The following is a 27,759-nucleotide window of genomic DNA, read 5'->3' as shown; positions in this document are numbered from 1 at the left end:
TCACCCCGTATGGGCGCCCCGTACCCATCAAGTAATCACTCCCCGTTAACCCTAGTCCCCTTCCCGGGTCACCTGATCTGCTCTCTGTCTCTATGGATTTGCCAATTCTAGATATATCAGATAAAAAGAAGAGCAGACCTTTTGCATCTGCCTTCTTTCACTTAGCAAAATGTTTTTGAGGTTCATCCAAGTTGTGGCATACATCAGCACTTCATTCCTTTTTACGGCTAAGTCACATTCAATTATATGGACGTACCCAATTTGTTTATCCATTTGTCTGTTGATGGATATTTGGATTGTTTTCACCTTTTAGCCATAATGAATAATGCTGCTATGAACATATTCATGTAGGAGTTTCTGTGTGGGTGTGTATATTCAATTCCCTTGCGTATATATTTAGAAGTGGAATTGCTGGGCTATATGGTAACACCCTTTAACTTTTTGAGGAACTGCCAGGCTGTTTCCACAGTGTTGCACCATTTTACATTCCCACCAACAGTGCATGGGTTTCCAGTTTGTCCACATCCTCGCCGACACTTGTTATTTCAGTCTTTTTTTGATTAGAGTCATCCTAGTGCATACGAAACGGTGTCTCCTCATGGCTCTGATTTGCGTTTTGTTAATGACTGATGATGTGGAGCATCTTTTCATGTGCTTGTTGGCCATCTGTGTGTCTTCTTTGGAGGAGCATATGTTCAAGTTCCTGGCCCATTTAAAAATTGGATTGTTTGTCTTTTCATCAGTCCAATTAAAAATGTTTGTGTATCATTTTTTGTTTTATGTCATTGGGATCAAACATAAACGCTAATTTTACATGTGGCTTTTCCTTTTTCTGAACACGTAACATGAGCATTTTCTATGCAGTTAAAGACTCTTGAAACCTGGGAAAGGTGTTGACACAAACACAAGTCTGCTCCTTTTTCCTTCTGCTGTCCTGGGATCCCCAGGTCCTGCCTGAGTAGTGGGGTGGGAGCAGATGTTGGTGGGGGTGGCCTTCCCTCTGCACCCTGACTGCCCCGGCTCCCTGCAGAAGCCCCCAGCGTGCAGGACATGCACACCAGCCCCAGGAACCCGTGGATGTCTCTGGGCCCGCAGGAGGCCCCCGCCTCAGGTGAGAAGCTCAGTGGAAGCCCCCAGCCCCGGGCCCTTGAGGTGGAGGTTGAGGGTGGCGGCAGGTGGTTTGGGGGGATGGGGAGAGGTGGGTCTGATGTGGACACGGAGGGTGAGGAGCCAGGTGGAGACATCACATGACCTTTGCTTCCTCTTCTTTCTAGATTTCAGAGACCAGTGGTGGGCAGCCCAGGAGCAACCCTCAGCTCGGGGTAACCCCAGAGGCAACCAGAGCCCACACCTGCCAGCCCCGGGCCCAACACCATCTCTGCGGCACTCCTCACACCAGCAGCCCCTGCGGTCTGGCTTGGGGCCCCGTGACTGCAGACACAGCCCCCATGGGTGCTGCCCCGATGGCCACACTGCGTCTCTTGGGCCGCAGTGGCAAGGCTGCCCGGGGGCCTCATGTCAGCAGAGCAGGTGGGTGCCTCTTCCTTCTCCCCAGGTGGAAGAGGGAAGGTGTGTGTTCAGGGGGTGTGTCCGATGCACGGGCAGTGTCTCTGCTCGGAGAGGGCGTGGGGTGGCTTAGCAGAGCGCCAGGCTGAGCTGCCCTGGTAGCGCCAAACCGAGGGCTTGGCTTCCTCTCGCTGAGCTCTCTAACGTGCCGGCTGTGGGCAAAAGCCCCGCTTTCTCTGCAGAAGTCAGCCTGTTGAGATGTAGCCTGAGGCTCTGGGAGGGCAAGTGGGCTATGATTCTAGCTCTCCCATCCAAAACAGGCCCCCACTGCCTCAGGGGCTGTGGTGCTAAGGGCTGAGATTCCTCGACCAGCAGCCTGGGGGTAATTCTCAGCTCAGCCACTTACCAGCTGCGTGCTGGGTGACTTGGGGCAAGTTATTAACCTCTTTGATCTTGGCTTTCTCTGCTGAGAATTTGGAACAGTGACAGCCACTGACTGGGGTTCCTGTGAGGCTGAAACGAATCACATGGTGCCTGGCACATAGAAGGTGCTTTGATATGTTCCTTCTGTCACCTTCCTTCCCAGCTCCTGGTTGGTGGAGGTGAAAAAAGTGGTGGGCTCCCTTGACACCCTCTTCTGCCCCATGGCCCAACTGCTGCCATTTTGTAAAAACTCCCTGGGAACCTGGTATTTGGGCAGGTTCAGGTGAATTTTCCACTCGGTTTTGTGGTGGGCTGTGTGAGTTGAAGATCTCTCAATTATTAAGGGTTCAGCTCTGCTTATTGTTTTCCTGTTGCCCTCACTGGGAGCCTCTAAGCGGTCAGTGGACATGGCAGAGACTGGGGTTCACAAAATGGTTCTCCCTGCACACCGGACAACCCGTCTCCCACGCGGATCTTCACCCAGTCAGCCCCTGGCTCAGGGAGCCTCAGAGCCCTGGACCCTGGGATGCAGGAAGCTCAAGGTCCCTGGTAGGGGTGGGGGTCAGGGCTGGGTGGTGAGGGGAGGGCTGTGTGATGTCTGTCTAGGTTCGGGTGCTGTCCTGACGGGGTGTCTGTGGCTGAGGGGCCCCACCAGGCTGGCTGTGCGAGCTCTTATGGACGCGACAACAGCGGGAGCAGGCCACGGTCCAGAGAGGTGGCTTCCACAGTAAGTGTCTGGTCACGTGAGGGGCAGGAGTCCAGCCCCCAAGCCTGCTCAGTGCCACTGCGACCCAGGCTCTTTGCAGCTTTAGCCTTGGAGAAAGGAGGTCCCTGAAGGCGGCTGGCCTGGACCAGCCCCTGGAGGGCATAGGGAGGGCTTCAGCGACAGGCCTGGGCTGGAGCTGGGGGGGTTCAGCCAACATTCTCCTGGCCTCCAGGGCTGGGGTTATGGTGCATGTGTTCACAGTTCTGTCCCTCTTCCTGCCGTCCTCCGCCTGGCAGCCTAGAGTTCCCGCCAAGAGCCAGACCTATTTCCAACTTCCCAACCTTGGGCTTCCTCCCCAGGCCCAGCAAAATGAGCCCAGTGAGTGCCGGGGCTCCCAGTTCGGCTGTTGCTACGACAACATGGCCTCTGCGGTGGGCCCTCTTGGGGAAGGCTGTGTGGGCCAGCCCAGCTACAGTGAGTGGCTTCCCCTTCCTGTCCTTCCTAGTGGGTAGGCTCTGGCCCCCCCCCACCCAGAGCCAGGAACCTTCCTGCCGCCTTGGTTATTGCTCTTTACTTCCACAAATACTTACTAATCACCTACTAGGTGCCAGGCCAGAGAACGGTGCCAGATTATTATCGTGTCCAACAGTTTGCACTTGTCGCCGCCTGGTGGCTTGTGGGAGTCGGGGAGAGTTGTCGGTGGGGATTCCACAGAGAAGGAAGGCCGTGCTGCCCACGGGCTCAGCCCCCTCCAGAGACAGGGTGGTCAGGGCTGGGATGGATGGGATGTCCCCACCCTGCCTGGGATGAGTCCTGGAGGGAGGGCTGTGTGGTGGGAGGGTGGGGTGCATGGGTGGAGCGCCAGGGACCATCACAGGGACATTGGAAGCCAGGTGGGCTGGTGGGCTGAGTCTGCAGGGGGCTGGGCACGTGGATGGGCTTCAAGCAGGGGCCAGCGTGGTCACGTCTGAATGCGGAGAGGGGGCAGGCTGTGCCTAGGAGGAGGGCGATTATTCTGGGCAGGCTGGGGGCTGGAGAAGGTTCAGAGCTGGTGAAGGGCCCTGGGAACAAGGGTGGGCCCCTAACTGGGCATCTTCACAGGCCTTTGGGGGCTCAGGGCTGGGTCCTCATCGTGAGCTAAGCACAGCCAGGTTTGGCCCCTGGGGTTGCTCTGTGTGAGCCCTTGGGGCCTGGGTCAGGTGGGGAAGAGCATGAGGGAGGCTGTCCAGGGAGCTCACGGCCCTGACCTTTGGACGGCTCTAGTTCTGGGGGTGGAGGTGGACGGGGATGATTCTGGAGGCTGCTGGGTTCCCAGCCCAGGGCAGGTCGGGGCAGTGAACAGACTGTCCCCAGGGCTGGTCGGGGGTCCAGTGTAGATGTGCTCCATACCCTGGGAAGGGCCTCACTCCTACGTCCTGGGCAGCGTTTGCAGCTTCATTACTGGGTCTCGGTGACCTGCGTCCTCCTTGCCCCCTCAGTGTACCCCGTGCGGTGCCTACTGCCCAGCGCCCATGGCTCCTGCAGGGACTGGGCCGCCCGCTGGTACTTCGTCGCCTCCGTGGGCCAGTGTAATCGCTTCTGGTATGGCGGCTGCCATGGCAACGCTAATAACTTTGCCTCAGAGGAGGAATGTGTGAGCAGCTGCCGGGGACCCCAACATGGCCCCCGCCGACACGACCCCGGGGCCTCTGGCCAAAGCACCCATAGAGACAGTGGCGGCAGCGGTCCTGGGGGCCAGCAGGAGGCCAGCCGGCACGGGACGGGGCCTGTGGTCCAGAGAAAGCCCTTGCCTTCCGGTGGCTTCTGGTGGCGAGATCAAGAGCCTAAGTCGGGGGCCGTGGACCACAGACAGGCCTTTGGAGAAGGGCCCCAGGGCCAGGAGCTTGGGCCCAGTGCCCCTGGACTGGGCGGAGACACAGGACCACCAGCGCCACCTTCCCACAGCTCCTCCTATAGGTGAGGCCCACCTTCCCCAGGTGGGATGGGGGATTAGGGACCCAGGCCCAAGGGCTGAGCCTTTTGGAGCTAAAACCCTGAGGTCAGCTGGGCCCCCCTCCATCCCTAACTTGGAATCTCCCAAACAGCCCAGACTGGAGGGCCTTGCTACCATCATTCTACAGATGGGGAAGCTCAGGCTTTGGAGACAGACTTGCTCAGGGTCAGGCAGTCGGTGGATGGTGGTGCCTGGACTCTCCAGCAGATCTTGCCGGTACAGCCCAGGGCCTGTCTAGTTGAGGCCTAGGTTATGAGCTTCATGACCTTTGGCAAGTCATCCAAATTCTTGAAGCCTCAGTTTCTTGACCTGTAAAATGGTGATGTGATCTCATAGGTTTAATGTGGGTCTCATTTGTTGTTAGTCTTGTGACTGTCATATTAATGAGATTTGGGAAGATTAAAAACAAAATAAAACAAAACTTTGAATTCCAAAGGATCAGGCATGTGTTTAGCCCCCCACATGAACCTGGTGTTGCTTCTCTCCCAACCTCTCCATCCCTGGGCTCTGTGCCTATTCTGTGCTCTTGCAGGAACAGGTTGAGGTAGCAATGCCTGGGGATATTGGGGGTGGGGGAGGGTGGATTCCTGAGTCCTCGGGTTTCTGGAGCTTGGCTTCCCCTGGGACCCTCTGGCCCCACAGGTGCCCAGGACGGGATGGGCACCAAGCTTTCTGTGTGGTGAAGTCCCTGGTCCCGGCACTCATGCAGACCCTCCCTCCCACCTTTCCAGAATCACCCTGGCAGGCTCGGAGCTTTCCCTGATACAGGCGGCCCTGGGACAGCTGGTGCGGCTCTTCTGCCCAGATGACAGCTCCCTGGACCCCCATGCCAGGTGGCAGAAAGACGGGCAGCCCATCTCCTCTGCCAGGTGTGTGTGCAGCCTGCACAGCCCCTCTGATCTCCTGGGATGGGCTGGTGAGTGCGGGGCAACGGTACCTCTTGTAGGAGCCAGGCTCATTGTTGCCTCAGGACCCCAGAGCTCAAGCGCCCTCTCTTCATTCAGGCACCAGCTGCAGCCCGATGGCTCCCTGGTCATCAGCCCCCTGCGGGCAGAAGATACTGGCACCTACAGCTGTGGCAGCACCAGGCCAGACCGTGACTCTCAGAAGATCCAGCTTCGCATCACAGGTCTCTGTCCCCACCCTCCCACAGTGGGTTCTCACGGGCCCCGGGGTGGGGTACCGGCCGGGAGGGCCTGGGCCGGGGGCCTCCACACTGGAGGACTAGTGTTTCCTTGGGCCAGGGCCTCCTGGCGGCAGGGACCACACGCTCCGCTGGGCTGGGGCAGATGTGTTGCCCCTCTTGGCCCTCATTTCTCCATTGGTCCCCCACCGGCCCCATGGCCCACCCTTCCTTCCACCCCCTTCTCCCCACAGCTCACCCCTTGCTTCTCCTGGCCTCATAACAGGGGGTGACGTGGCCATGCTTCCTGAGGCTGAACCAAGGCACTTCCCTCAGGCCAGGGACCCAGCCCAGGGCCACAGTCCTAGGGACCCCAGCCTAGGGGGCAGTTCTGGGGTCCGGGGGGCCGTCTCCTCCTCGCACCCACGGCCCACGAGCAGGTAACACTGTGCAGTGATGTCCCGCTCTTGGTCTGCCCCACTGAGGCCAGGGTTAGGGGAGGTCTTGGTGAGTGGGGGGAGGGTGGGTGGTCCCAGGCCAGCGTGTGCTGTGAGCAGGCTTGCTGGCCCCTGCTCAGGGGTCTATGAGGGGGAGGGCTGGGGAAGCATGGCTCCCCGAGCTCAGCTTCTGGAGGAGGAAGGGGACCCCGCCCACCACCCCGAGCCGTGGGGAACTGAGCCGGGGCCTGGCCCAGGCCTCAGGAGCCAAGGGAGGGGAGGACACCGGCAGCTAGAGGGCCTGAGAAGGCCTTGAAGAAAAGCAGTTTACAGAGGGGACGCAGAGAGCTGGGGGTGCCCAATTCAAGGACCTGGAGGCAGACGCGCAGGGTGGGTGGCGGGGGGACAGTCGGAGGTTCTGGGTGGGGAGGTGAGATAAGCCACAGGTGTCTTTTAGAGCTGGTCCCAGATGTCCCAACCGGAACAAAGGGGTGATGTTGGGAAGCGGAATCTGGCTGGAGACGGGGAAGGGGCCCACGAGGCTGTGTGGAGGTCCCGTTCCCTGGTATGGGTGGGAGTGGGGGAGAGGCAGTGGCAGGGACCCCCTCACGGCCGTGGGGTGCTTGCTCTGCAGGCTGCGTCTGGACCGGCACCAGCCTGGGGTGGTGGAGGCCCATCCAGGCCAGCAGATCCGGCTGACCTGTCATGCCGAGGGCGTCCCATCCCCAAGCGTCGAGTGGCAGAGAGACGGGCAGCCCCTCTCTTCTCCCAGGTTCGTTTCAGCTCCTTTCCCCTCCCTCCTGGCCGGCCTCCAGCCGCACCCCCGCTGGGGGAGGGAGCTGCAGGTGCCCTTTGGTCCTGAGCAGGACCCCAGGGCCCCTTGAGGGTTGGAGCTGTGGTGTCAGGCTCCTCGGGCAGACCACATTTGGGTCTCTGGGCCTTTCCGGAGTGTGGTTAGCGGACAGAAGTCAGGGCCTGCTAACAGAGGTGACAGCTAAGCGAGGAAACGGAGGCAGACATACTTCCGGCTGTAATCACGAGGGCTCACCTTTGTTGAGCCCGTTCCGCGGTGAGGCTTTTCTCCTCTGTATGATCTGCAGAGGAGGAGACCAAATAGGTGGGTGCTATTTTATACCCATTTGATACGCACAAGCCGAACACCACACAGCTCCTAAGTGGTAGAGCCAGGACTGAGCCTAGTAAACAAGTGTAGCAAAAACTAGAAACCCAAACCAGAATTATTTTGTATCAGAAAACTTGACTTGTTTATTCAGGCTCTAAAGTCAGGCATCTTTAAGGAGAGTGCCAGCAGCTGGAGGGCCTGAGGGCCTGAGGCTGACTGGCCCTTGGTCAGATCCCACTGACAGCAGGGGCTGCTCAGCCTCTCACCAGGGGACGGAAGATCCTGCTTCTCCTGCCCCCTGCCGGGCGCCTTGGGGTGGGGACGCCTGATTGTGCTTGGCCCCCAGACACCAGCTGCAGTCCGACGGCTCCCTGGTCATCAGCCGCGTGGCTGTGGAAGATGGAGGCTTCTATACCTGTGTTGCAGTCAACGGGCAGGACCGAGACCAGCGCTGGGTCCAGCTCAGAGTTCTGGGTGAGGCGGCAGTCCCGAGCGGGAGGGTGAGTGTGGCCGGTGGCCTCTTGAGGTCAGGTGGGGCAGGATGGGCGTGGTGGCTGACAGTGCCCCCCTCCTTGGGCCCAGGGGAGCTGACAATCACAGGGCTGCCCTCTACGGTGATGGTGCCAGAAGGTGACACGGCCAGGCTGCTGTGTGCGGTGGCGGGCGAAAGCGTGAACATCAGATGGTCCAGGTAAGGCTCTGTTCCAGGCAGGCCTGGCCCTCGGGCCCTCGTACCCTCGAACCTGAGGTGGTACAGCCCAGACAGAGGGGGTCCACCTCCCTGCAGGATGCTGCGGTCACCACCGCCCCCACCCCTCATCCTTCCACTCCCGCCTCCTGGCCTGATGCCAGGGAAGGGGCCACAGGGCCCTCACCCCGACACATGGAAGCCCCCTGGGACTGCTCTTTTCTGTTGGGCTACCCCGGGTTTCTCAACCTCGGCACTATTGAGATTTTGGGCTGACATGTTTGCCTGTTGGGGTGCGCTGGAGGACCTCTAGCAGCGTCCAGGCCGTCTACCCGCCAGATGCCAGTGGCACTCCCTCCCAAGTCGTGGCAATAAAAAGTCTCCAGATGTTGCCAAATGTCTCCTGGGTGACAGAATCTCCACTGGTGTTGAGCAACCCTGGGCTGCACACAGCTTTGAGGACTTCAGTGGTCTTTTACCCCAAATCTGTTGGTCTTTTATTCATTCAGTGGTTTTTTTGCCCACTTCCTCCTTGCAATATGTCAGGACTAGGCTAGGCTCTGGGGATCCTGGGGTAATCTGAGGCCCCCAGAAACTCCCAGGCAGGAGATGGCCCTGTGTCCCCCAGGCTCCAGAGGTTTGCCCTAAGTGCGTCTGTGCACAGTGGGGTGAGGCTGTCTCGTCTGGGAGAATGGATGAAGGGAAGGATGTTCTTGGTCAAGCCTCAAGGGTGAGTATTGGAGCGACGATGCCAGGATGGGAATGGGCCCACACACTGGCAGGAACGGTGAGCGTCACGGAGGTTGGCTGCCTCTCTGTGGCCTTGATGCCAGGGAAGGTGGTGGGAGCCTCTGCAGGCTTCTCAGCTGGTGCTCTCAGCCGGCCCTGCCCTGATCAGCTGTGGCTGTGATTATCCTATCAGGCCTGGATATTCCCAGCAGCAAACATGCTCAGGACACCCCTCTTCAAAACAAACAAACATAAACACACCCTCCTCTGACCCAGTGTTTCCCTGCAGTGGGGTCTTAGATCTCCTCCCCTTCATGCACGGCTGTTTACATTGTCTCAGTCTGCTCACCTCCCTGCTGGCAGCTCAGCCCTTGCCCCGGGGCCTCTCCTCCACCCCCGCACCCCCATGCCAGGGACACTGCCCTGACCGAGGTCACCAGTACCTCCCTGTTCCTCAGTCCTTGAACAGACTCAGTCCCACATGACCTGCAGTCTCCTTCCTACTACTCCGGCTGCTGCTTCTGTTTTCCTGGCCCGCTCATCACATCCCTCTCTGTGAGAGGCTAGTGTACCTTAAGGTCTGTCCTTGGTCCTCAGTCCTCGGCTTTTCTCTCTCTAACTTCACCTTGGGTAGCCCTGTAGACATGAAGTTTCCAGGACCATCAGTGCTGACACACTACCTGGGTCCAGACTTCAAATCTGATGCCTGTGGTGTCCCACAGCACCCAAAATGCGAAATGGGGGAAAATAACCTCACCATTCACTCCTCATCCTGCCCTGGATCTCCCCACGGTGGAGGGGCACCACCACTGCCCAGTAACTAAGCTAGGAACCTGCTACCCTTCATCTCTTCTTCTCCCCCACCTCTGACCCTCACGCAGGTCCCTTTGCTTTACTGTCTCGTCAACCTGTGTGCACACCTGCGGCAGCCACTCACCTGGCCTCTGCCCTCGGGCTTGTCCCTGCCCCACGCTGCGGTTGGTGATCCTTCCCAAGCACACGTGGCGTTGTCAGTCCTGCTAGCTCACACCCCTCGCTTACCCCCAGGATCTGGTCCAGACTCCTGACCGGAGCCGTGCGCACTTCCACGCCCACTCTCCTCGCTCCGGCCATGGCCTTCCTTCAAACCCCCGAGTCCCCGTGTCCTCCCTGTCAGCCAGCTGCTCCTCCTCACCCTCAGGTCAGGCCTCGGCCAGCTGTCCTCCTTAGGGAAGGCTCCCCTACCACCTGCACCCTGCCCCACCTCCCTGGAGGCAGGGATGCTCATGTCCTTCATCCTGCTGCTTAGAGGAACAACACAAAGAGGGAGAGTGAGACTCCTGTGGGGATAAGGGGCAGATCTACAGTCACTTAGATCAGCTGGTGTGAGTCCACTTCACTTCCGAGGTATTTTGCTTTGGCGATGCTGGTCTACCATCTTGGTACCAGACCCATCCCTTCCTTAAGGTGAGGGGCCGCGAAGAGGGAGTCGTTGGCTCTGGAGCGGCCTCGGATCACCTCCTCCCCCTGGCCCCGGGAGGGCTGGCACAGCTTCCCAGGGCCTGCAGATGAGGGCCTGGACAGCTCTCCCAGCGTCCTCTCCCCTCCAGGAACGGGCTGCCGGTGCGGGCCGATGGCCACCGTGTCCACCAGTCCCCGGATGGCACACTGCTCATCCACAACCTGCGGGCCAGGGACGAGGGCTCCTACACGTGCAGCGCCTACCGTGGAAGCCAGGCGGTCAGCCGCAGCACCGAGGTGAAGGTGGTCCCACCAGGTAAGGAAGGCCTACTCCAGGCATCTGCTTGTCCTCGAGAGCTGGCTGCCTGCTGCAGAATGCGGAGGGGGCAGGCTCTGCAGTCCGAGGGACTCAACTCCAAATCCTGCCTCACCTTGCCAGTTCCTGGTAGTGTGACTTGGAGCAGGCCAGTTGTCATGGGGCTTGAAACAGCCCTGGGAGAGAACTGCCAGGGCCTTTCCGTGCTGGTCAGCCTGGATGGTCAGGCCTGGCTGCCTCCTGTCTGTGGGGCTGAGGCAGGAATGGGCCAGGCTAGAGGTTGAAGTCTGGTAGAAATGTTGCTTAGTGAGCAGGACTGACAGTGGGCTTCCAGTCCGTGAGCTCCTTCAGACGGCGACGGCCCAGCGCGGTGCTCGGCATCACCAGGTGCTCAGAGACTCAGTGACGGAGTACGTGCCTGCGTGAAGGCGTTGCCTTGGCCAAAGCACCGTCCTGCAGGGGCCACTTTTCACCTCTGTCCTGCCCAGCAAATAGATCCTTGTCTGCGTATTTACCAAACTTACGAGACTTGAGACAGGCCAGAAGGCAGATTTATGTGAGAAGGAGAGCTGTTAGAAGGATCCAGATGGGCATGTTTGTGATTAGCTAAAGACATCGCTACCTGGGAAGCTAAACTGTACTCAGAAATTTGGTTGATGCTGACGTTTGACGGGGCTCCTGATGTGGTGTGTCGTGACTGCCTTCCTGGATAGGACACTATGGCCTCAGTCCAGCTACCTTTCTCCCGCCCTGTTAAATGAGCGTTGCTAATCTTACTTTTTTTGTGTGTGGGCGGCGGAGGGGACCTTTCTTGATGAGAAGTTATCTCCCTCCCTCCTTTAACAGTGGTTGTTCTGTCGATTAGGCTGCATGTTATCTGCTGTCACCCATTTAAGCTTTCTGTAGCATTTCACTGCTTGAGGCTGTCTCACTGTGCCCTATTCGTGGTTTGGTGGCATGCTGGGACTGCAGTGTTCAAATCAGGGTGGGGGGCCTTGAGCTAGTCACACTCTGGTGTAAGGGACATACTTCTACTGTGAAGACCTCTCAAGCTTTTTGCCTAAAAGTTTAGGGTGAGAAACAGAAAATATTGTAGGGTTAAAACATAGTGTGGGGGGGGTGTCACACTTTTCTAAGTGAGTGGGAATGCTATGGGGCTATGGGGCAAAACAGTTACGTGCTCACATTCTAGCCATGGTTACTATGTGCCCCAGGTGCTATTATCATCTCCACTTCAGATAAGAAAGCTGAGACACAGAGAGCTTAAGTAATATTAATTTGCCCAGAGAGCCCCGGCTAGAAGTGGCAGAGCCATGATGGCGCCCAGGCAACCAGCGTGCTTCACCAGCAAGTCCAGCACCTCCTCACCTCTGGCCGTGACCGGTCCAAGGGCTGCAATGGCTGAGAGAAAGTTGATACCAAAGTTACGATTTTTAAGAATAGGCACAGATGGCTTGCTCTTTATGTAAATATAAGTAGTTTGTACTCTTGTATTATCGATAAACCAAGCCTTTATACAGCTGTCTACTTGTTAGGTTTGGTCTTTCAGTTGTATTTTGGGAGGAAGCAGGGGAGAGGGCATGGAGCAGGCCATCCCCAGCCCCATGAGGTGACTTTAAGGAGGTGCTGCTCAGGCCTAAGCCAAGCTGAGTCATGAGAGCCCCTTCCAGAAAGAAAAGGCCACTTCAGTGCTAAGATGAAGCAGCAGGATGAAACTCTCACAGGGATTTATAAGATACCGAAGCTTCCAGTAAATTCAGAGGGGGAGGCAACCAGTGCTTTGTGCTCGATGTAGTATCAGTGCCACAGTTCACAGCCTGTCCTCCTGTCACCTTGCCTAATATTCTTTGCTGCCTCTGGGGGAAGGGGAAAAATCAGAAAGATGGGGAACTAAGTGACTAAGCCGGGGCTACTGAAGGCACAAAACTTTTGAGGTAGGAGGAAACCAGCAGTGAAAGAGAGAGCACAGCCTTTGCCAACTCAAAATTGTGCTTAGGGCTGACGCTGCTCTCTTCTGCCCCATCCAGAGGCTGCAACAGTGTCGTCCAGCTCTTCGGGTCTCAATGGTCAGGGCAGGGGGTTAACTTCCAGAGATGTTTAATCGTCCAGGCAGTCAATATTTGGGAGTCTGTGATGGGCTGTGCACCGGGCGGAAGCTGCAAAAGAAGGGGAGGACCACTGCATGCTGAAGTGAGGCCAGTGACAGTGGAAGCTGAGAGCCCTCCCATAGCTGTACATACAGGTGTCACGAGGTTACAGAGTGACGGCACTTTCCTTTCAGGGAAATGAAACGAAATGAAATGGTAGGGCAGAGTTCTCAGCCTACACAGAGCGTTCTTACCACTCTCTCTCCCCCGCTGTCTCGCAGCACTGGCCGCCGCGCCGAGGGAGCCCGGCAGGGAGTGCGTCGACCAGCCGGAGCTGGCCAACTGTGACTTGATCCTGCAGGCCCAGCTCTGCGGCAATGAGTACTACTCCAGCTTCTGCTGTGCCAGCTGCTCCCGTGTCCAGCCTCCCGCTCAGCCCATCTGGCAGCAAGGATACAACTCATAGGGCTGGGAGAAGGGAAGACAGGCTCGCGATCTCCCCTGTCTGGCTGGCCAAGGGAGTTCTCCTCCGGAGACTGGCCTCTTCAGAGCCGCTCTGGCTGTTGAGCACCAGCGGCAGCCTCCCTCTGTAGTCCCAGCAGTGCTTGCTTCTCTGACGTACCACACGCGCCTGCTGAGTTGTCAAGAAGCAGCATCTATTTGGATAAGGACACCCTTCACTTTACAACTTCCCTCTATAATCTGTTATACAGGATCAGTTCACTGTGTTTTAAAGGAAGCTACCAGGGTTCTCACTTCATTTAAAGCTGTGTGGGGAGGTGTGTAATCTCAAAGTTAATACCTATCTTCTATGGGAACACTACTCCTGTTGTGTCAGGCAAGTATACTTTGCTAGAACTAGGTCTCATCTGGGGTCCAAACAGCGGTTTATTGCTCTAGTCTCTCTCGCCCTTCTAGGTAGTATAGCAACCAGCTTCAAATCCCATCTGTGCGTATGGCTATTAACAGCTTGATGTTTGTGAAAACTGTCGACGAGGTGGAATATAAGTAAAAGGCTCGGTATAGGGATTTGGGATGAAAGAGCAGCCACTGCATCATTACCTGAGTATGAAAGAACTAGAAAAGCTCCTTCCTTTCATCAAGAGGCTGGAGCCCTCCTCCCGAGGCAGACATGCAAAGCCAAGCCATGAGGATCATCTCACACCTGCATGGAGTAGGTGGGCCTGTTAGGTGCAGTGATCAACAAGGAGCCTCTCCTCCTCAAGCCGGAATCTCTGACGCAAAATACTTGCTGCCAGATAAAAACCAGACTGTTGGGCTTCCCTGGTGGTGCAGCGGTTAAGGATCCGCCTGCCAGTGCAGGGGACGCGGGTCTGAGCCCTGGTTCAGCAAGATCCCACATGCTGCAGAGCAACTAAGCCCGCGAGCCACAACTACTGAAGCCCGTGTGCCTAGAGCCCGTGCTCCGCGACAAGAGAAGCCGCTGCAATGAGAAGCCCGCGCACCGCAAAAAAGAGTAGCCCCCGCTCGCTGCAACTGGAGAAAGCCTGCGTTGCAGCAACAAAGATCCAACTCAGCCAAAAATAAATAAGTAAATAAAACAAAAACACTATTATAAAAAAACAGCACCAGCAGGATGGGGTGGGGGGGAACCAATGGAGGGGCGGGCGATGTAATACAGGGAAGTGGTTTCAGAAATGGTTTGAGTTGGAAAAGGTCATTCTTCTCTTGGAGCCTCTTAGTTCCTTGCTAAATCAAGAGGCCTGGTTTCAGTGAGTTTCCGAGTTTCTTTCCACTTTAGCCTTCTATACATCCTCCAGAGGACTGGCTGGGCCTAGTAACAGGTTTTTCTGGGACACAAGAAAGACAAACAGCTGCATCATGGGTGAGTGATACTACTTCTTGGTCTACCTCTCATTCAACAAAAGAAATGTGGCGGCACATGTCTTTTTTTCTTTTCATTTAAAAAAAATATTGAGGTGCATCCCTTTCCCTAACCATGACTGGTTTTGCTGTAGAAATTGGAAAATAAGGGCTACTTTCTTGGACTCCCCTGTTCTTTAGTTAAACTAGTATTTGGCAAACTTGTGACACACTTCAGAAGGTGAGTTTGAGGTCAGCTAGCTCTCCTTGGAACTAGTCACAGAGTAGTGGGGTAAGGTTAGAGGTGAGAGTATAACTCAGTCTAGACCAGTGGTTCTCAACCTTCTTCCATACTGGGAGCTTTTTTAAAAAATTGAACCTGGGGTTCTACTCCCCAGAAATTTTGATTTAACTGGTCTGGAGTATGGGCCAGGCATGAGGATTTAAAAATCTCCCACATGATTCTAATATGTATTCAAAGTTGGAAATCACTGCTCCAGCCCTACTTCTCAGAATGTGAATCTTGTTAAAAATGCAGATTCTGATTACTAGGTCTGGGGTGGGCTGAGGTTCTGTATCTCTAACCAGCTGCCAGGTTGAAGTCTGCACTTTGAGCAAGAAGAATCTGACATCAGAGATGCGCTTAGGAACAACCAAAGCCTGAAGTGTGGATACAAATATGAATTTTAAGAATGTACTAGTCCCAGTGAAAGATTTTCTAGCCATCATCAACCTAGAGATCTGTGGCGGCAGTAGAATGGAGACAGGACAAGACCAAAAAGAACCAAAACTCACTTGCTAATAAAGAAAAGGGGAAAGAATAGCCCTTCATGGCCAGAAGCTTCTACCACGAACATTTATTTCTGTTAAAGCAGATTATAAATTCTCATCAGTACAAATATATATAACTTACATTTGATTGTAAGGCCAACGTTCAAAAGTAAAAATGAGATGGGATCTCACGTTGTTACCAGAGGTCAAGTGGCTGCAACTGGCAAATAGGATGTTCTGCTCACCGCAAGGGAGAGGGATGGACACACACACCCACATGCACACGCACACGCAGCGCTAATAAAACTAGAACCCCCATCCCCACAAAACTTGTGGGAACAAAACTTAAAGGACAAAGCAAAACCCACCAAGACCTACACGACAAACCAACACAGTAACCTGTGTTCCTGTCTATGGATATGATTATGTCATTGTCACCTTAGTGTTAAAGTAAAGGATTAACATAAGGAAACTGCAGCAATATAAGAAGAAAATACATATTCTCTATTTAGACTGATTCCATTAAAATAATGACATTAGAATTTCTTTATAGGTTTAAAACCAGGACAATACTGCTCACTCTATTTAAAACTACAACCTAGTTGACTATATTGGTCATAAGCATGATTGTTGTTGCAATGTGCTACTTACAGTAAATGATACCACGTAAGCTAGGGATCCCGTCTGCAACTTCCAACCCTTCCTCTTTTTACTTCAATAGGCATAATGATAAATCAATCTTATGTACAATTTCTTACAGCTAACCCTTTACCTTTGGCAAGATTACTTACAACTCATACAACTTTTTAATAGTGAGAACTATTTAAAATATTCTAAATGCATAAAAATAAAGATTTTGGCTTTTTGATATATATTTATAATATTTATTCTTACTCAAAATGGAAGCTCAACTTTACCCCTAAAATATAGCTCTGCTGAGTGGCTCCTGATGCGCCCTCCTGGGAATTCTGGCAGCACAGCCTGCCTCTTGTCCCCAGCCCAAGCACAGGCCACCCTGTTTTTGATCTTTAAGACAGGCCAGTACTGAGAGAGGAGGCAGGTGAATGGCCTGAAAAACAAAAGGGAGATCGTTTTGCTTCCTGTTGTGTTTTATATTCCAGTAAATGTGCTTTGAATACAGGTTCCTGTTCAGATACTTCTGCCTCTCTGTTGCCAGAGATTTGTGAGGGGCTGAGGAAGAGGGGGGCAGAGGGTAACATTTCCTTTAACTTCTTTAGTCTAACTGCAAGACAGCTCTTCTCTAGGAATGGTTTTCTCCACTTTTTTCAATCACCCCTTCAGCACTCTATGCCTGGACATGCTCCTGGGGACCTTTGGGATTAGTGAAAAGCATACTGGCTGGGAACACAAAGTCCCCTTTGCTCCTTTGACCTCCACCCTCTGCCCTTGCCTAAGTACAGACAAAATACGTAAACCATAAGGACTGCTTAAAGTTCAATTTCAAAAGTCTTCTGTAAGTCACTGGAGAAAGGGTTGGTGGGGGAGGGGTTAGTACGCTGCTTGGACTTGCTTTCTAATGCGGCCCACTGGGCTTCGAAAGGATCCACTGGGCAGGTGCCTGCAGGAAGCTCTGTGTGCTTGTCTCCTGAGGCCAACCTGCCATCGTCTACACCATTGAAAGCTGCAGAACCGTTGAGGTGCTGAGCAGGAGGCTTAAAGAAGGGACTGGCAGTAGCACTGCTTGTCTCGTACTGAGGGAATGTCTGCTGCTTGACCAGGTTGGGAGACTGATGGGGTTGGGCAGCCTGAGGGTGGCCTGCAGTGCCAAACACGTTGGCAACCATCTGGGAGGGAGTGATACCCACCACAGGCACATTCGGGGCTGGATAGGTCATCCCGTTAGCCACAGGATAGGACTGGGCAGGGACAAAGGCTGGCTGCAGGGGTGGGACCACACCCACTGGCACAGGCTGAGAGGTGAGGAATGCATTTCCTTGGAAAAGTGGCGCTGGCTGGGAGATGGCACTGGGCGGAGGAGGTTGGAGAACTGGCTGCAGAGGGGCAGCTGAGGCCTGGGGCTGCTGAGCCCGGACGCACTTGGACACCTCTTCCAACCAGCGGTCGGCCTCAGAGGGAGTGCGTCTGTGACCAGCCTGGAAGAGACCTGGAGAGACAGCACCAGAAGATTGACCCCACTCGGTCCCTGGAACCAACGAGAAGAAGAGAGGAGAGAATCAGAATTATTAGGGGCTTCTTTCTTCACCGGATAATCCTGGCTATTTGAATGAGCCTAACATGGAACAAGACCCCCAGTGGGATATTCTGTGGTTTTGGTAGGTGGGAGGAAAGTCTCTATTACCAGGTTTTGCGGTAGGACAGGGAGAACCCATGAGACCATGTGGCTATCTCAGCCACACTGAGAAGCTGCTAGATATGGCTCAACTGCATCAAACCAAGGCTGCTGGCTGGCATCAGAACCCATCCCCACCGTTGCTGTGGCCTGCACGTACTCTAAGGGGCCTGAGGTAATTTACTTTCTGCTCTAACAGAATGAAAAGAAAATAACCAGCGACTTGGTGCCGTAATTTGTGGCCCCTTCCTGGCTTCCAGACATATGTTGTCTTCCTGGTGAACTGCCTTTAATACTATTAAAAATTTTTTTTGTTAATAAATGTTCATTATAGAAAAACTAGAAAGTATAGAAAAGCAAATATACGGTGCTTTTTGTAGCCTTTTTTGTAGGCCTGCCATTTTAAGAGCCAGAGTCGTCTCTTACTACAGGCACGGCCACGGATCCACATCCAGGGATACGCTCTCTTGAGGTAGGGCCCAGGAATCTGGATATTATGAAGCTCTATGGGTGGTTCTATAGTCCTAAGAACTGTCAACCTAACCTCTTTAGTTCCTCTCTGACACCATCCTTTCTTTTTTTCTTTTTTCTTTTTTTAACTGGAGTATTGTTGCTTTACAGTGCTGTGTCATTTTCTGCTGTACAGCAAAGTGAATCAAACATACATATATATATATATCCCCTCTTTTTTGGACTTCCTTCCCATTTAGGTCACCACAGAGCACTGAGTAGAGTTCCCTGTGCTATACGGTAGGTTCTCATTAGTTACCAATTTTATACATAGTAGTATGTATGTGTCAATCCCAATCTCGCCATTCATCCCTTTGCCCCCTTGGTATCCATATGTTTGTTCTCTATGTCTGTGACACCATCCTTTCTTAGTAGTAGTTTATTTCCAAGAGGGATTATACTTTCCCTAAAAGGACTCCTCCCTGGTTCCCACTCAGCTAAATGGCTGATTTTTGAACAAGGGTCACTTATCTGATCCCAGAATCCTCACCACCATCTGTGGTCACCTTACCCGAATGTGTAGCTGCAATTCCCTTGTTAGCAGCATCAGGGGCATAGGCCCAAGGGTTGGTTTCACGCACAGGCATTGCTACGGGTGCTAGAGCAGTATGGGCTGGCTTAGCAGCAAGCACATGGAAGGCTGAGTCAGTGCCATTAGCTACAATGGGAGCAGACAACACCAATGGAGTTAAATTCATGCAGGGTGTACAGGCGCCCTGTCAGTCAGGCCAATGTGCAATACTGGTGGAACAGATAAGAAAGAAAAGTTGGTGTTGGGATAACCATGCCATTTGCAATGGATACACAAACCTTTTGGCAAAGAGGGAATTAGAGGCTGTAATTAAAATGGGTGTACTGATGAAGTTGTATGACTCTTTTAGGAAAATATGTGTATGGAGAGAGAGGAAATGAAGACTAGAAAAACAACTTCAAATTAAGTTGAACAGAGCTGCTTTGTATTACAAGCAGGAAAAAATCTAATTATTCTAAGATACAGCTTAGCCTTTGGCATAATGATATAAAGTATTTTCTTCTCCTACCACTATTCCAAAAGATCAAATTATGCCAACAATAACAACAATGGTTAAATACAATAATTCCTTATTATGTGCTCGGCACTATGCTAATAGTACTTTAGTGTGCATCATCTCAATTAGTTCTCTCAAAACCCCCATATTACAGATGAGAAAAATCAAACTTGGTATATATTTTCATATGCTTAATGATTTTTTAATTTGCTACAGAATTAATTTCATCTTTTTTAAAGGTTTTTTTCTCCTCAGTGATGTTTGTAATATCACAAGGCACCTACTATTCTTTCCTGTCTCCCTTTATTAAAATCTCCTAACCCTTGCTCCTTTACTCCAGACATCTATTCCATCACTTTCTATTTCTTAGACTAGCTCTCAATATTTCATATGGAACAGACAAGCAGGCACCTTCTCCTGCCCTACACCAATCAGTCCCTCTTTAGGACTCAGCAACTATGCTTATGGCATTGGTGTGATTTACCCAGGGCTTGCCTAAAAGATTAGTTTATCCACACACTGAGAGTCCCTTAAAGGCAGGGAAAGGACTATATTCTATTCAGTTTTGTACACCCACTGCCCTGTAAATAGGCACAGAGTAAGTAGAATATAACAGGAAATATATTCAGAAAGACCTGGGTTTAAATCCTGGCTGTGTGATTTGGGCAATTTACTTAACCTCTCTGAGCCTAATTTTCCTTATCTGTGATGCCTACCTCAAAGGGTTGTTGTGAGGATTAAATGAGATGAAAAAAATGCATGAGTCCTTACCATGATGTATGTGGCAGACACTGTGCTAAGTACCGAATAAATTGCGCCTATTATTATTGGTAGTATAAATATTTGTTAGATGAAATGAAAACCCACTTGGTGCCCATGACTATTAAGGTTTTTTTTAAAAAAAGAGACTCCCTCCTAGAGGAAAAGCATGCTGTAGCTTTTCAATAAAAGCAGGCAAAAAACGTCTCTACAGCAAAACTTTTTCTGAGCTCTCTCCCAAAAGAAATGAAGACAGATCAATTATAGGAGCTCAAATTCTAAAAGTCTGTAATTTAAGTTATATAGACTCTTTGCTGACCTTTGAGTCAATACCAACTATTAATTCAGTATCTCTGAAAACAACAACTTTTACTAATTCTTCAATGCCACAATGGCTAATTTTAGGATACTTGTTATGGAAAATGAAATGAACTGAAGTACCTTTTTCTTTATGGGCCTCCTGTGACAGGATAGAGACTAGATGAGTCCAGTCTTGGCACCACTGATATCTTGGGCCAGATTGTTCTTTGTTGTGAGGGTGGCTATTGTGTACACTGAAGGATGTTTACTGCCATCCCTGGCCTCTACCAGGAGGTCAACAGTAAGCACCCGCTACCACATTGCGAAACCCCAAAAATGTCTCCAGTTAATGGATACCAAATTTTCCCTGAGGGGTCAAAAATCACCCCAGGTTGAGAACCACTGTGCTAAAGAACGCATAAGGCTAGAACCAACTCTGATGACTGCTGTTTCTGGACAACTGGCTAGATACTCTGACTCTTAACAGTTAAGTAGCAAATAAAGCAGTGGGTTGGGACTATAGATGCTCCTGATAGAATGGGATGACAGATGGGTAGGTACATGCAAAATGACAAATGCAGACATCTCAGGACACAGGAAGGGGAACAAAGCAGAAAGACACTATCAAATAGGGAAATTTAACGATTCTGAGATAACATCAAACAGGGAAATTGGTGGGTATGACCAAGTCTTGGGAAGCTCAGAATGCCAACTTACAGTTAGTGAGCAGTGTCATAAAAGTACTAGTTTCAAAGAGAACAGGTGAGCAGGCTAAGTGGGCACCAACCTTGAAAGGCAGGAGACTGTGGTGCCACCACTGTCACTGGTTTGGTCATTGGGGCGGATGAAAAGGGATCCTCGGAGGGTGTGCTGAAGGCACTGGCGATCTGCGAGCACAGGGAGCTGATACTCTCCGCTTCCCCTTCTGCCTCTGGCACTGCAAGACAAACAGAAGATGGCTCAGACAGAAAAGTGGGACGATCCCCCAAACAGAATAGGATCACACAAGGTGGCACTTTACACTGAATCTTTCATTTGTGGAAGGAGAAGACTCAACTGTCAGGTGGGGATATAAAAGCAGCTTCAAAAAATCTCCTGACCACTATTCACTGGCTTTTCACATGAGAAGGTATAAAATGATAACAATTCCTGTACTAAGGTCTATCTTCCTCCCTTGCAAATCCCCAGATTTCCTTATTTCCTCTCCTGTGTGACACTGCTGAGAACCTGCTATTCTCTTTTTGTGCCAAGATGTTCAGTCAGTAAGATCTTTCTGGAAGACATCTACAACCTGTTTGCCTTCCGACCAGGTCCCAAGGCTGTGGTCTGAGTTAAGTTCTGTAACCCTCCAGTGACTCTTGTCAAAAAATGGGTTAAAGTCAGGGGCACCAGTGGGTGCTCAGTCCTTTTCTCTGTAATAAACTATGACAATGTCATCACTCTCATTTTTCTCCAAAGTACCAAGTACCTGAGCTGTGATAACATGAAAAAGTGAACCGAGGTCCAGGACTCCAGAGGCTTTGCTCTTAATATTGACTCTGGGGGGCTTCCCTGGTGGCGCAGTTGTTAAGAATCTGCCTGCCAACGCAGGGGACACGGGTTCGAGCCCTGGTCCGGGAAGATCCCAAATGCCATGAAGTGACTAAGCCCGTGCGCCACAACTACTGAACCTGTGCTCTAGAGCCCCTGAGCCACAACTACTGAACCTGTGTACCACAACTACTGAAGCCCATGCACCTAGAGCCCGTGCTCCGCCACAAGAGAAGCCACCACAATGAGAAGCCTGCGCACTTCAACGAAGAGTAGCCCCCACTCGCTGCAACTAGAGAAAGCCCGCATGCAGCAACGAAGACCCAACACAGCCAAAAATAAATAAACAAACAAACAAAACAAAAAAACTGATGCTGGGATACTTCTGTGTCACAGAGAGAGCTAATTATATGTGCTGAACCTCTGTTTGCTCAACTGTGAAAAGAGGATAATCGTTTTTGTTTCCCATCTGCTCCAGAGGGAGACTGAAAATGAGGTACTTGAAGCATCTGGACTTTCAGTTTTTACAGGAGTTGAGAGGTGGAAAGACCCTCAGTAATCATCTAGTTTAACTGTTCCTTAGGCTGAGTTTTATCCATCAACGAACTTAACTCTCTGTACTTTTGTACCACCAGCAGTAGGAGTGCCCTATTGAGACAGAGCTTCCTCAGATTCTGTTATAGCACTAGCTCAACATGTCTCAGAGTGAAGTAAAATAGGGCCCAATAAAAGCACTGACCAGATCTGACACTTTAGCTCCGGATCTTATGATGAGGATAGAGCTACCAGGGCTGGCTCAGCTGTACACAGGCCACACAAAGGCCTGTGTGGTAGTTCTGAAAGGTAATGAATATGTGTGAGCAATCCCACTGTCTCTGATGAACAACAGATCTTAGATTTATACAGGAGACCCGTTTAGAGTTTCCTCCCTATGGAGCCAACCAGCCACAAGGACATTGAGAACTTATCCATTTCTTCTGGTACATCTGACAGTAATGCTATTTAACTGGATGTGTTTCCAAAGCCTTTTAAATTAATTCCCTGCTGGGTCCCAAATGGCAGAATAAGAATGGAAACTTGAGACCCTTGATGTTTGGAAGCAGGTACACTTTCATCAGGACAAATCACAAACCTTATAGCTCAGGCTGGGAATTCCCATCATGGCTCTGTTACCTATTTGTTGAAGAGAAATGAACGACTCACGTCCCTCTCCATGAATCTCCATTTTCTTCCAATGGGAAATGATACAAGATATGTAACCATCAACCAGCCTTAGAAAGAGGGGTGGCTAGTCTGATGGGATCAGTGACTCCACTGGAAGTGATGGTAACGCTTCAGTGCCAGAGCATCCAGTGAGTTAGGTGGATGCTGTATTACCTGCATTTTTTATGGGGAAATCAGTCTTCCTCTGCATAGTTGAAGGCAACTCGTTGATGCGCAGGGATAGTTGGCGTTTAAAGGGTGACATCTTCTGGCTAAGAGCAGGAAATCCTCGGAAAGAGCCTTGGCGAGCAAGTTGTTCAATTGGTGCGTGCCGGCGTGGGATGGCGTGAGGATTGTTCATCTCCAGAGAGGCAGTAGCATCCGAAGTGGGAGAGGTGGGAGAGGATGGGGATGGGGCAGTGTTGCCAGGGGCCACTGATGAACCAACAACTGTTTTATCTGTTTCAGCTCAAGAAAGTCAAGAGAAAGAGGACCTTAGCAATGTCTTCAAATAATTTGAGCTTATATCGCTGAGGAACTCAAAAACTCTTCTAGGTCTTTTTACCCATCTCCTTCACCATGTCTCTAAAAAGACAGGTTAGAAGCGGGGCTCAGATATCCTATTTTTCAGACAAATAAAACGTTTAGTAATCTACTACATGTCACATGGTATATCTACTAAGACACAAATATTAGATCTTTTATTCCCATGCAGTGATTAAGACTTTGAACAAGATAAAACAAAACAAAACAAAACTACCTATGAAATCCTAGCATAAGGTCCCTTAAAGAATGATGGTTCAGTTTTCAATGTTTGTTTGCTTTTTTGTTTGGGGGAGAGGATTTAGGAGTGGCAGAGTCAGAAAGGTCTAAAGAAGCATAAGTTTGATTAAATGTTAAAGAATGTCATAAAGCAGACATGGACATTAGGCATTTGTGGCTCATTTGAATAAAAGCATACAGAAGTAAAATTTTAAATTGGAGTAAACATAAATACAAGACTGTTTCCATGTGAGTACCCACTGTGTCCCATTCTGACTGTGGTAAATCTCTACTCCCCTCCCCTCACTATCCTCTGTAGATGCTAGGACTCAACCATTTTGGCAGTTGCTGTATCAAAAAGTATTCTTTGGTGGTATTAAAGAATACGCATCCAGTCTGAAAATCACTGAAGCATACTAAATAACAGGTATACATACTACATTTTCTAAATAAAATAGCATGGTGGTTTTTTTATTCTTTGATATCCTGGCACAAATGTTTATAAGAAATGAAAAAAAATCACAATCAATAAGTTAATTTCAAATAAAAATATGTATCCTTTTTTTGGCTTAAAAATTAGAGCTGTTATGGGGCTTCCCTGGTGGCGCAGTGGTTGAGAATCTGCCTGCCAATGCAGGTGAGACAGGTTTGAGCCCTGGTCCGGGAAGATCCCACATGCCACGGAGCAGCTGGGCCCATGAGCCACAACTACTGCGCCTGCACGTCTGGAGCCTGTGCTCCACAACAAGAGAGGCTGCGACAGTGAGAGGCCCGCGCACCACGATGAAGAGTGGCCCCTCGCTCGCTGCAACTAGAGAAAGCCCTCGCACAGAAACGAAGACCCAACATGGCCAAAAATAAATTTAAAAAAAATTAGAGCTGTTTGGGTCAGTATTAGATTAATGAAGTTACCTAAAATGGCTGGTTTAGAGTTGAAAGAATATAGTAAAAAATTAGCAAAATTATATTAATATATATTTAAACCGAATTGTTTAATTCCAAAATATTCCTTGTTGGTTTCAGCCCTAGTTATACACAAGAATGCAAAGCATTTTCCCTAAGCCCTATCACTCAGTTCTAAAAACACTTGACTCAACTTTAGAAAACAGCCTCCTGAGTGACTCGAATGCTTGTACAGGCATTTCTGCTATGCTGCTATGAATACCTGAAAAAAACCCACATTCTGCAAAACCACACACTAAAATTAATGGGGCTATGGAAAAAAGAGGGGCCAGCATCTCAAAATCTGTGGACTTTTTTCACAAAAGCACTAAAACAACAGTAGTAATCGAATAAGAAGAGTATCACTGAGAAATTTCTGCCTGCATTTACACCCAGCATCACCATCAGTGGGTCCTCTGCAGCCTAAACCTGGGACTTGTACTTCTTCCTTTAAAATGTAGGTCCTTGATAGCATTTGCTTCTCACAGAGATCAGATGCATCAGAATTTAAAAATCTGTTCGAGGATGCAGGTTTTCCCAATTCTGCTTTTGAATGTCTTTGCAGCTTCTTCAACTGCACTCTCAGCTTCCCCGGTAGTTTAACATAATGGGAAGAGTAAAAACTTTGAAGCCACTAAACAAGCCACTCTAAAGGAAAGGACTCTGTTTAGATTTTTAGCTTTGTTCTTAAGGTCTCCATATATTACTAAGAGTTCTCTTTGACCGTGAAAAGCTTGCCCCTGATAGCTTCCAAATATTAACCTGTTGGGAAAAACTGTTTAGATACACATTGTAGTAGAACAGATTGTACCTTTCTTAGCATCTTGGATTTGTTTCATAATCTCCTCTCTTTCTGCTTGCTCAGTGGCCGTCGTGACACGGAATGATCCTTCTCTTGTGAAAGTGGTCCGACTGGCATCAAAAGTAGCAGTCACTCCACATTCCTTCTCCCGCTTCTGCTTACGTTCTAAACAGGCTGCAAAAGCACAGCCCACTGCGTGGCTCAGCCTTTCACCCTGTATGTAACAGAAGGTTTAAAAAACTTTTTTAGAGTTATGGTGTCAAAAATTACAAATTAGCTTGGAGCACAAAATAAGTCTGTTTCCACACAGGCAAAATGTTAGGAACTCCAGCTTAAAATTAGATTTTAGTATATTAATATGCCAAATTAATCTAAATAAATTATTACCTTAGGTAATGCTTATGATCCTTTACTGTAGTAGGCACTGGGTAAAGCGACCATCGGTAAGCGGTGCTTTCTGAGCAGCCACCAACACTTCCTTATTAGTCAGGTCCCTCTGTCACTCACGTTAACTCTGTCTGGTCACCAGCTCAGAAGACACTGCTCAAGGTTCCAAGCCCTAAGTCTTGACACACAAACCTCTATTTTCCATTTAGGGGAATAATAGGAATATTTACCAAGCATTTCTAAGAAACCACTGGAAAGGCAGGGCAAATTTCAGAGCTTAAATATACTATCAACGTGTCTAGGAACAAAAGGCACAAACTTAAAACTTCAGATAAATAAATACAACTGCAGCGATGAGAAGCAATCAGGCAAAGGAAAGCTTAGCTTTCTCAGTCTCCCTTTCTGAATGCTCCCCCCCCCCCCATCTGAGCCCTCAGTGCTTGCAGGCTCTCTCCCATAACTTCCCTATCTTCTTCTACTTCTCTCAAACCCCAACTCTACCTCCCAACCACACACAGGCAAAAGTAAAAGCATGTTTTTACCCACATTTTCTACTTATAAAGGAATTAAACAGATAAACCTGAATTTTTTGTGTGTGGGAGGAGAAGAAGCCTTATGTAAACTAAATATTGTTTTAAAGATACACTGGATTACCTAGAGTAAAGTTAATAAATTTGGTGGGTTACTTTTTACCAGGGTTATCTGTATTTTAAACTATATCCCTAATTGTGGAATTAAAAAGTTAGGGATGATATAATAACTGTTGGCGTCTTTAATAGCAAGAAGAGGGCTTCCCTGGTGGCGCAGTGGTTGAGAATTCGCCTGCCAATGCAGGAGACACGGGTTCGTGCCCCGGTCCGGGAAGATCCCACATGCCGCGGAGCAACTAAGCCCGTGAGCCATGGCCGCTAGGCCTGCGCATCCGGAGCCTGTGCTCCGCAACGGGAGAGGCCACAACAGTGAGAGGCCCGCATACAGAAAAAAAAAAAAAAAATAGCAAGAAGAGATATCTGAGAACAGGGAAACCTCTGTGGAGTTTCCAAAATCATACCATGTAAGCAGCTGCTCCTACATATGTGGAGTTTCCAAAATCATACCATGTAAGCAGCTGCTCCTACATATCGCTCTGAGTAAGTAATTTCACTGCATTTTATATGCCAATATCAGATATCATAAGGAGAGGTAAATGTCTGAAATGCTTTTGTCCCTAAGATTTCACATGACTAAACTGTAAGATCTCACATGACTGCTTATTTAAAGACTGATAGACTCACTCTTTATGAATCTGCATGAGTTTCTATCTAACTTCTTAGTAGGATGATACAAGGGTAGGCATTGAAGGGTGAAATAGGAGAGAGAATTTAAAGAATTTTAGAACCCGTGAGCGTTTGAACACAGCTCTATTACAAGGACAGAACTATAGGCCAAGGAAACTTCTGCCAGGCCTTATGGCAGAAGTTCTTGAAGTGGAGCAGTTACCGTGGGCCAGACCCTATGCTATGAGTGTTTATACTTGTTACCAAATTTAGTCCCCACAACTGTCATCTCCATCTTATAGAAGTGGATACTAAGACTTAGACAATGTTAAATAACCTACCCCAAATCCCACAGCTAGCAAGAAGCAGAAAGAGGAACAGAACCCATATCTGATTCAGAGCTTGAGCTCCTAATATTTGTTTATACAACTGCTTTTTAAAAAGCCTTTGGTCAATATTAGAGTATGACCACCACTTCCCTTCCAGGTTAAACCTTAGCAAGAGTTCACCGAGTTGTAGTCATCAATGGCTACAACTGCCTTATTCTGTCTGGACGTTTAAAAACTCAGTAATTACACACTCAATGCTATATTATAATTAAGATCATCATCATCTAAGAGACTTGTCTTTCATATCAAAATTTTGGGTAATTTAGATGAAGAAAGATAGATTCAATTATTCCCTACTTTTATTTTTTTTTAAATTAATTAATTTTTTTTTTTTTTTTGCCTGCATTGGGTCTTCGTTGCTGCACACGGGCTTTTTCTAGTTGTGGCAAGCAGGGGCCACTCTTTGTGGAGGTG

At 50.1% G+C, this 27,759-nt stretch overlaps 2 protein-coding genes across 14 annotated transcripts in view; one reads left to right on the top strand and one right to left on the bottom strand.

The window, feature by feature from the left end:
* The window catches only part of PAPLN (papilin, proteoglycan like sulfated glycoprotein), a 33,927-nt gene extending 20,533 nt beyond the window's left edge, over positions 1–13,394 (top strand). The window contains exons 16-28 of the mRNA XM_067028182.1: positions 1,031–1,111; positions 1,275–1,530; positions 2,536–2,656; positions 2,995–3,109; positions 4,114–4,591; positions 5,360–5,497; positions 5,633–5,757; positions 6,038–6,191; positions 6,823–6,960; positions 7,658–7,785; positions 7,894–8,002; positions 10,318–10,484; positions 12,853–13,394. Of these exons, the coding sequence (XP_066884283.1) occupies positions 1,031–1,111; positions 1,275–1,530; positions 2,536–2,656; positions 2,995–3,109; positions 4,114–4,591; positions 5,360–5,497; positions 5,633–5,757; positions 6,038–6,191; positions 6,823–6,960; positions 7,658–7,785; positions 7,894–8,002; positions 10,318–10,484; positions 12,853–13,037 (2,195 nt within the window). The 3' untranslated portion in view covers positions 13,038–13,394. The remainder of the gene's footprint in view (positions 1–1,030; positions 1,112–1,274; positions 1,531–2,535; positions 2,657–2,994; positions 3,110–4,113; positions 4,592–5,359; positions 5,498–5,632; positions 5,758–6,037; positions 6,192–6,822; positions 6,961–7,657; positions 7,786–7,893; positions 8,003–10,317; positions 10,485–12,852) is intronic.
* A 1,843-nt stretch (positions 13,395–15,237) lies between these two features.
* Positions 15,238–27,759, bottom strand: part of NUMB (NUMB endocytic adaptor protein) — a 183,321-nt gene continuing 170,799 nt past the window's right edge. For 8 of the 13 annotated variants that reach the window (XM_067028190.1, XM_067028183.1, XM_067028184.1 and 5 more), the window contains 4 exons: positions 25,323–25,527; positions 22,982–23,275; positions 20,862–21,011; positions 15,238–17,330 (listed from right to left, as the gene is read on the bottom strand). In XM_067028190.1, coding sequence (XP_066884291.1) covers positions 16,615–17,330; positions 20,862–21,011; positions 22,982–23,275; positions 25,323–25,527 — 1,365 coding nt within the window. In that variant the 3' untranslated portion in view covers positions 15,238–16,614. The remainder of the gene's footprint in view (positions 17,331–20,861; positions 21,012–22,981; positions 23,276–25,322; positions 25,528–27,759) is intronic. The other 5 variants (XM_067028188.1, XM_067028195.1, XM_067028193.1 and 2 more) reach the window with 1 other exon arrangement.

Source organism: Kogia breviceps, chromosome 3, assembly GCF_026419965.1.
Source record: "Kogia breviceps isolate mKogBre1 chromosome 3, mKogBre1 haplotype 1, whole genome shotgun sequence".
Classification (NCBI taxonomy): domain Eukaryota; kingdom Metazoa; phylum Chordata; class Mammalia; order Artiodactyla; family Physeteridae; genus Kogia; species Kogia breviceps.
The sequence above is the reverse complement of the archived record's forward strand: the minus strand, read 5'-3'. Positions and strand labels throughout refer to the sequence as shown.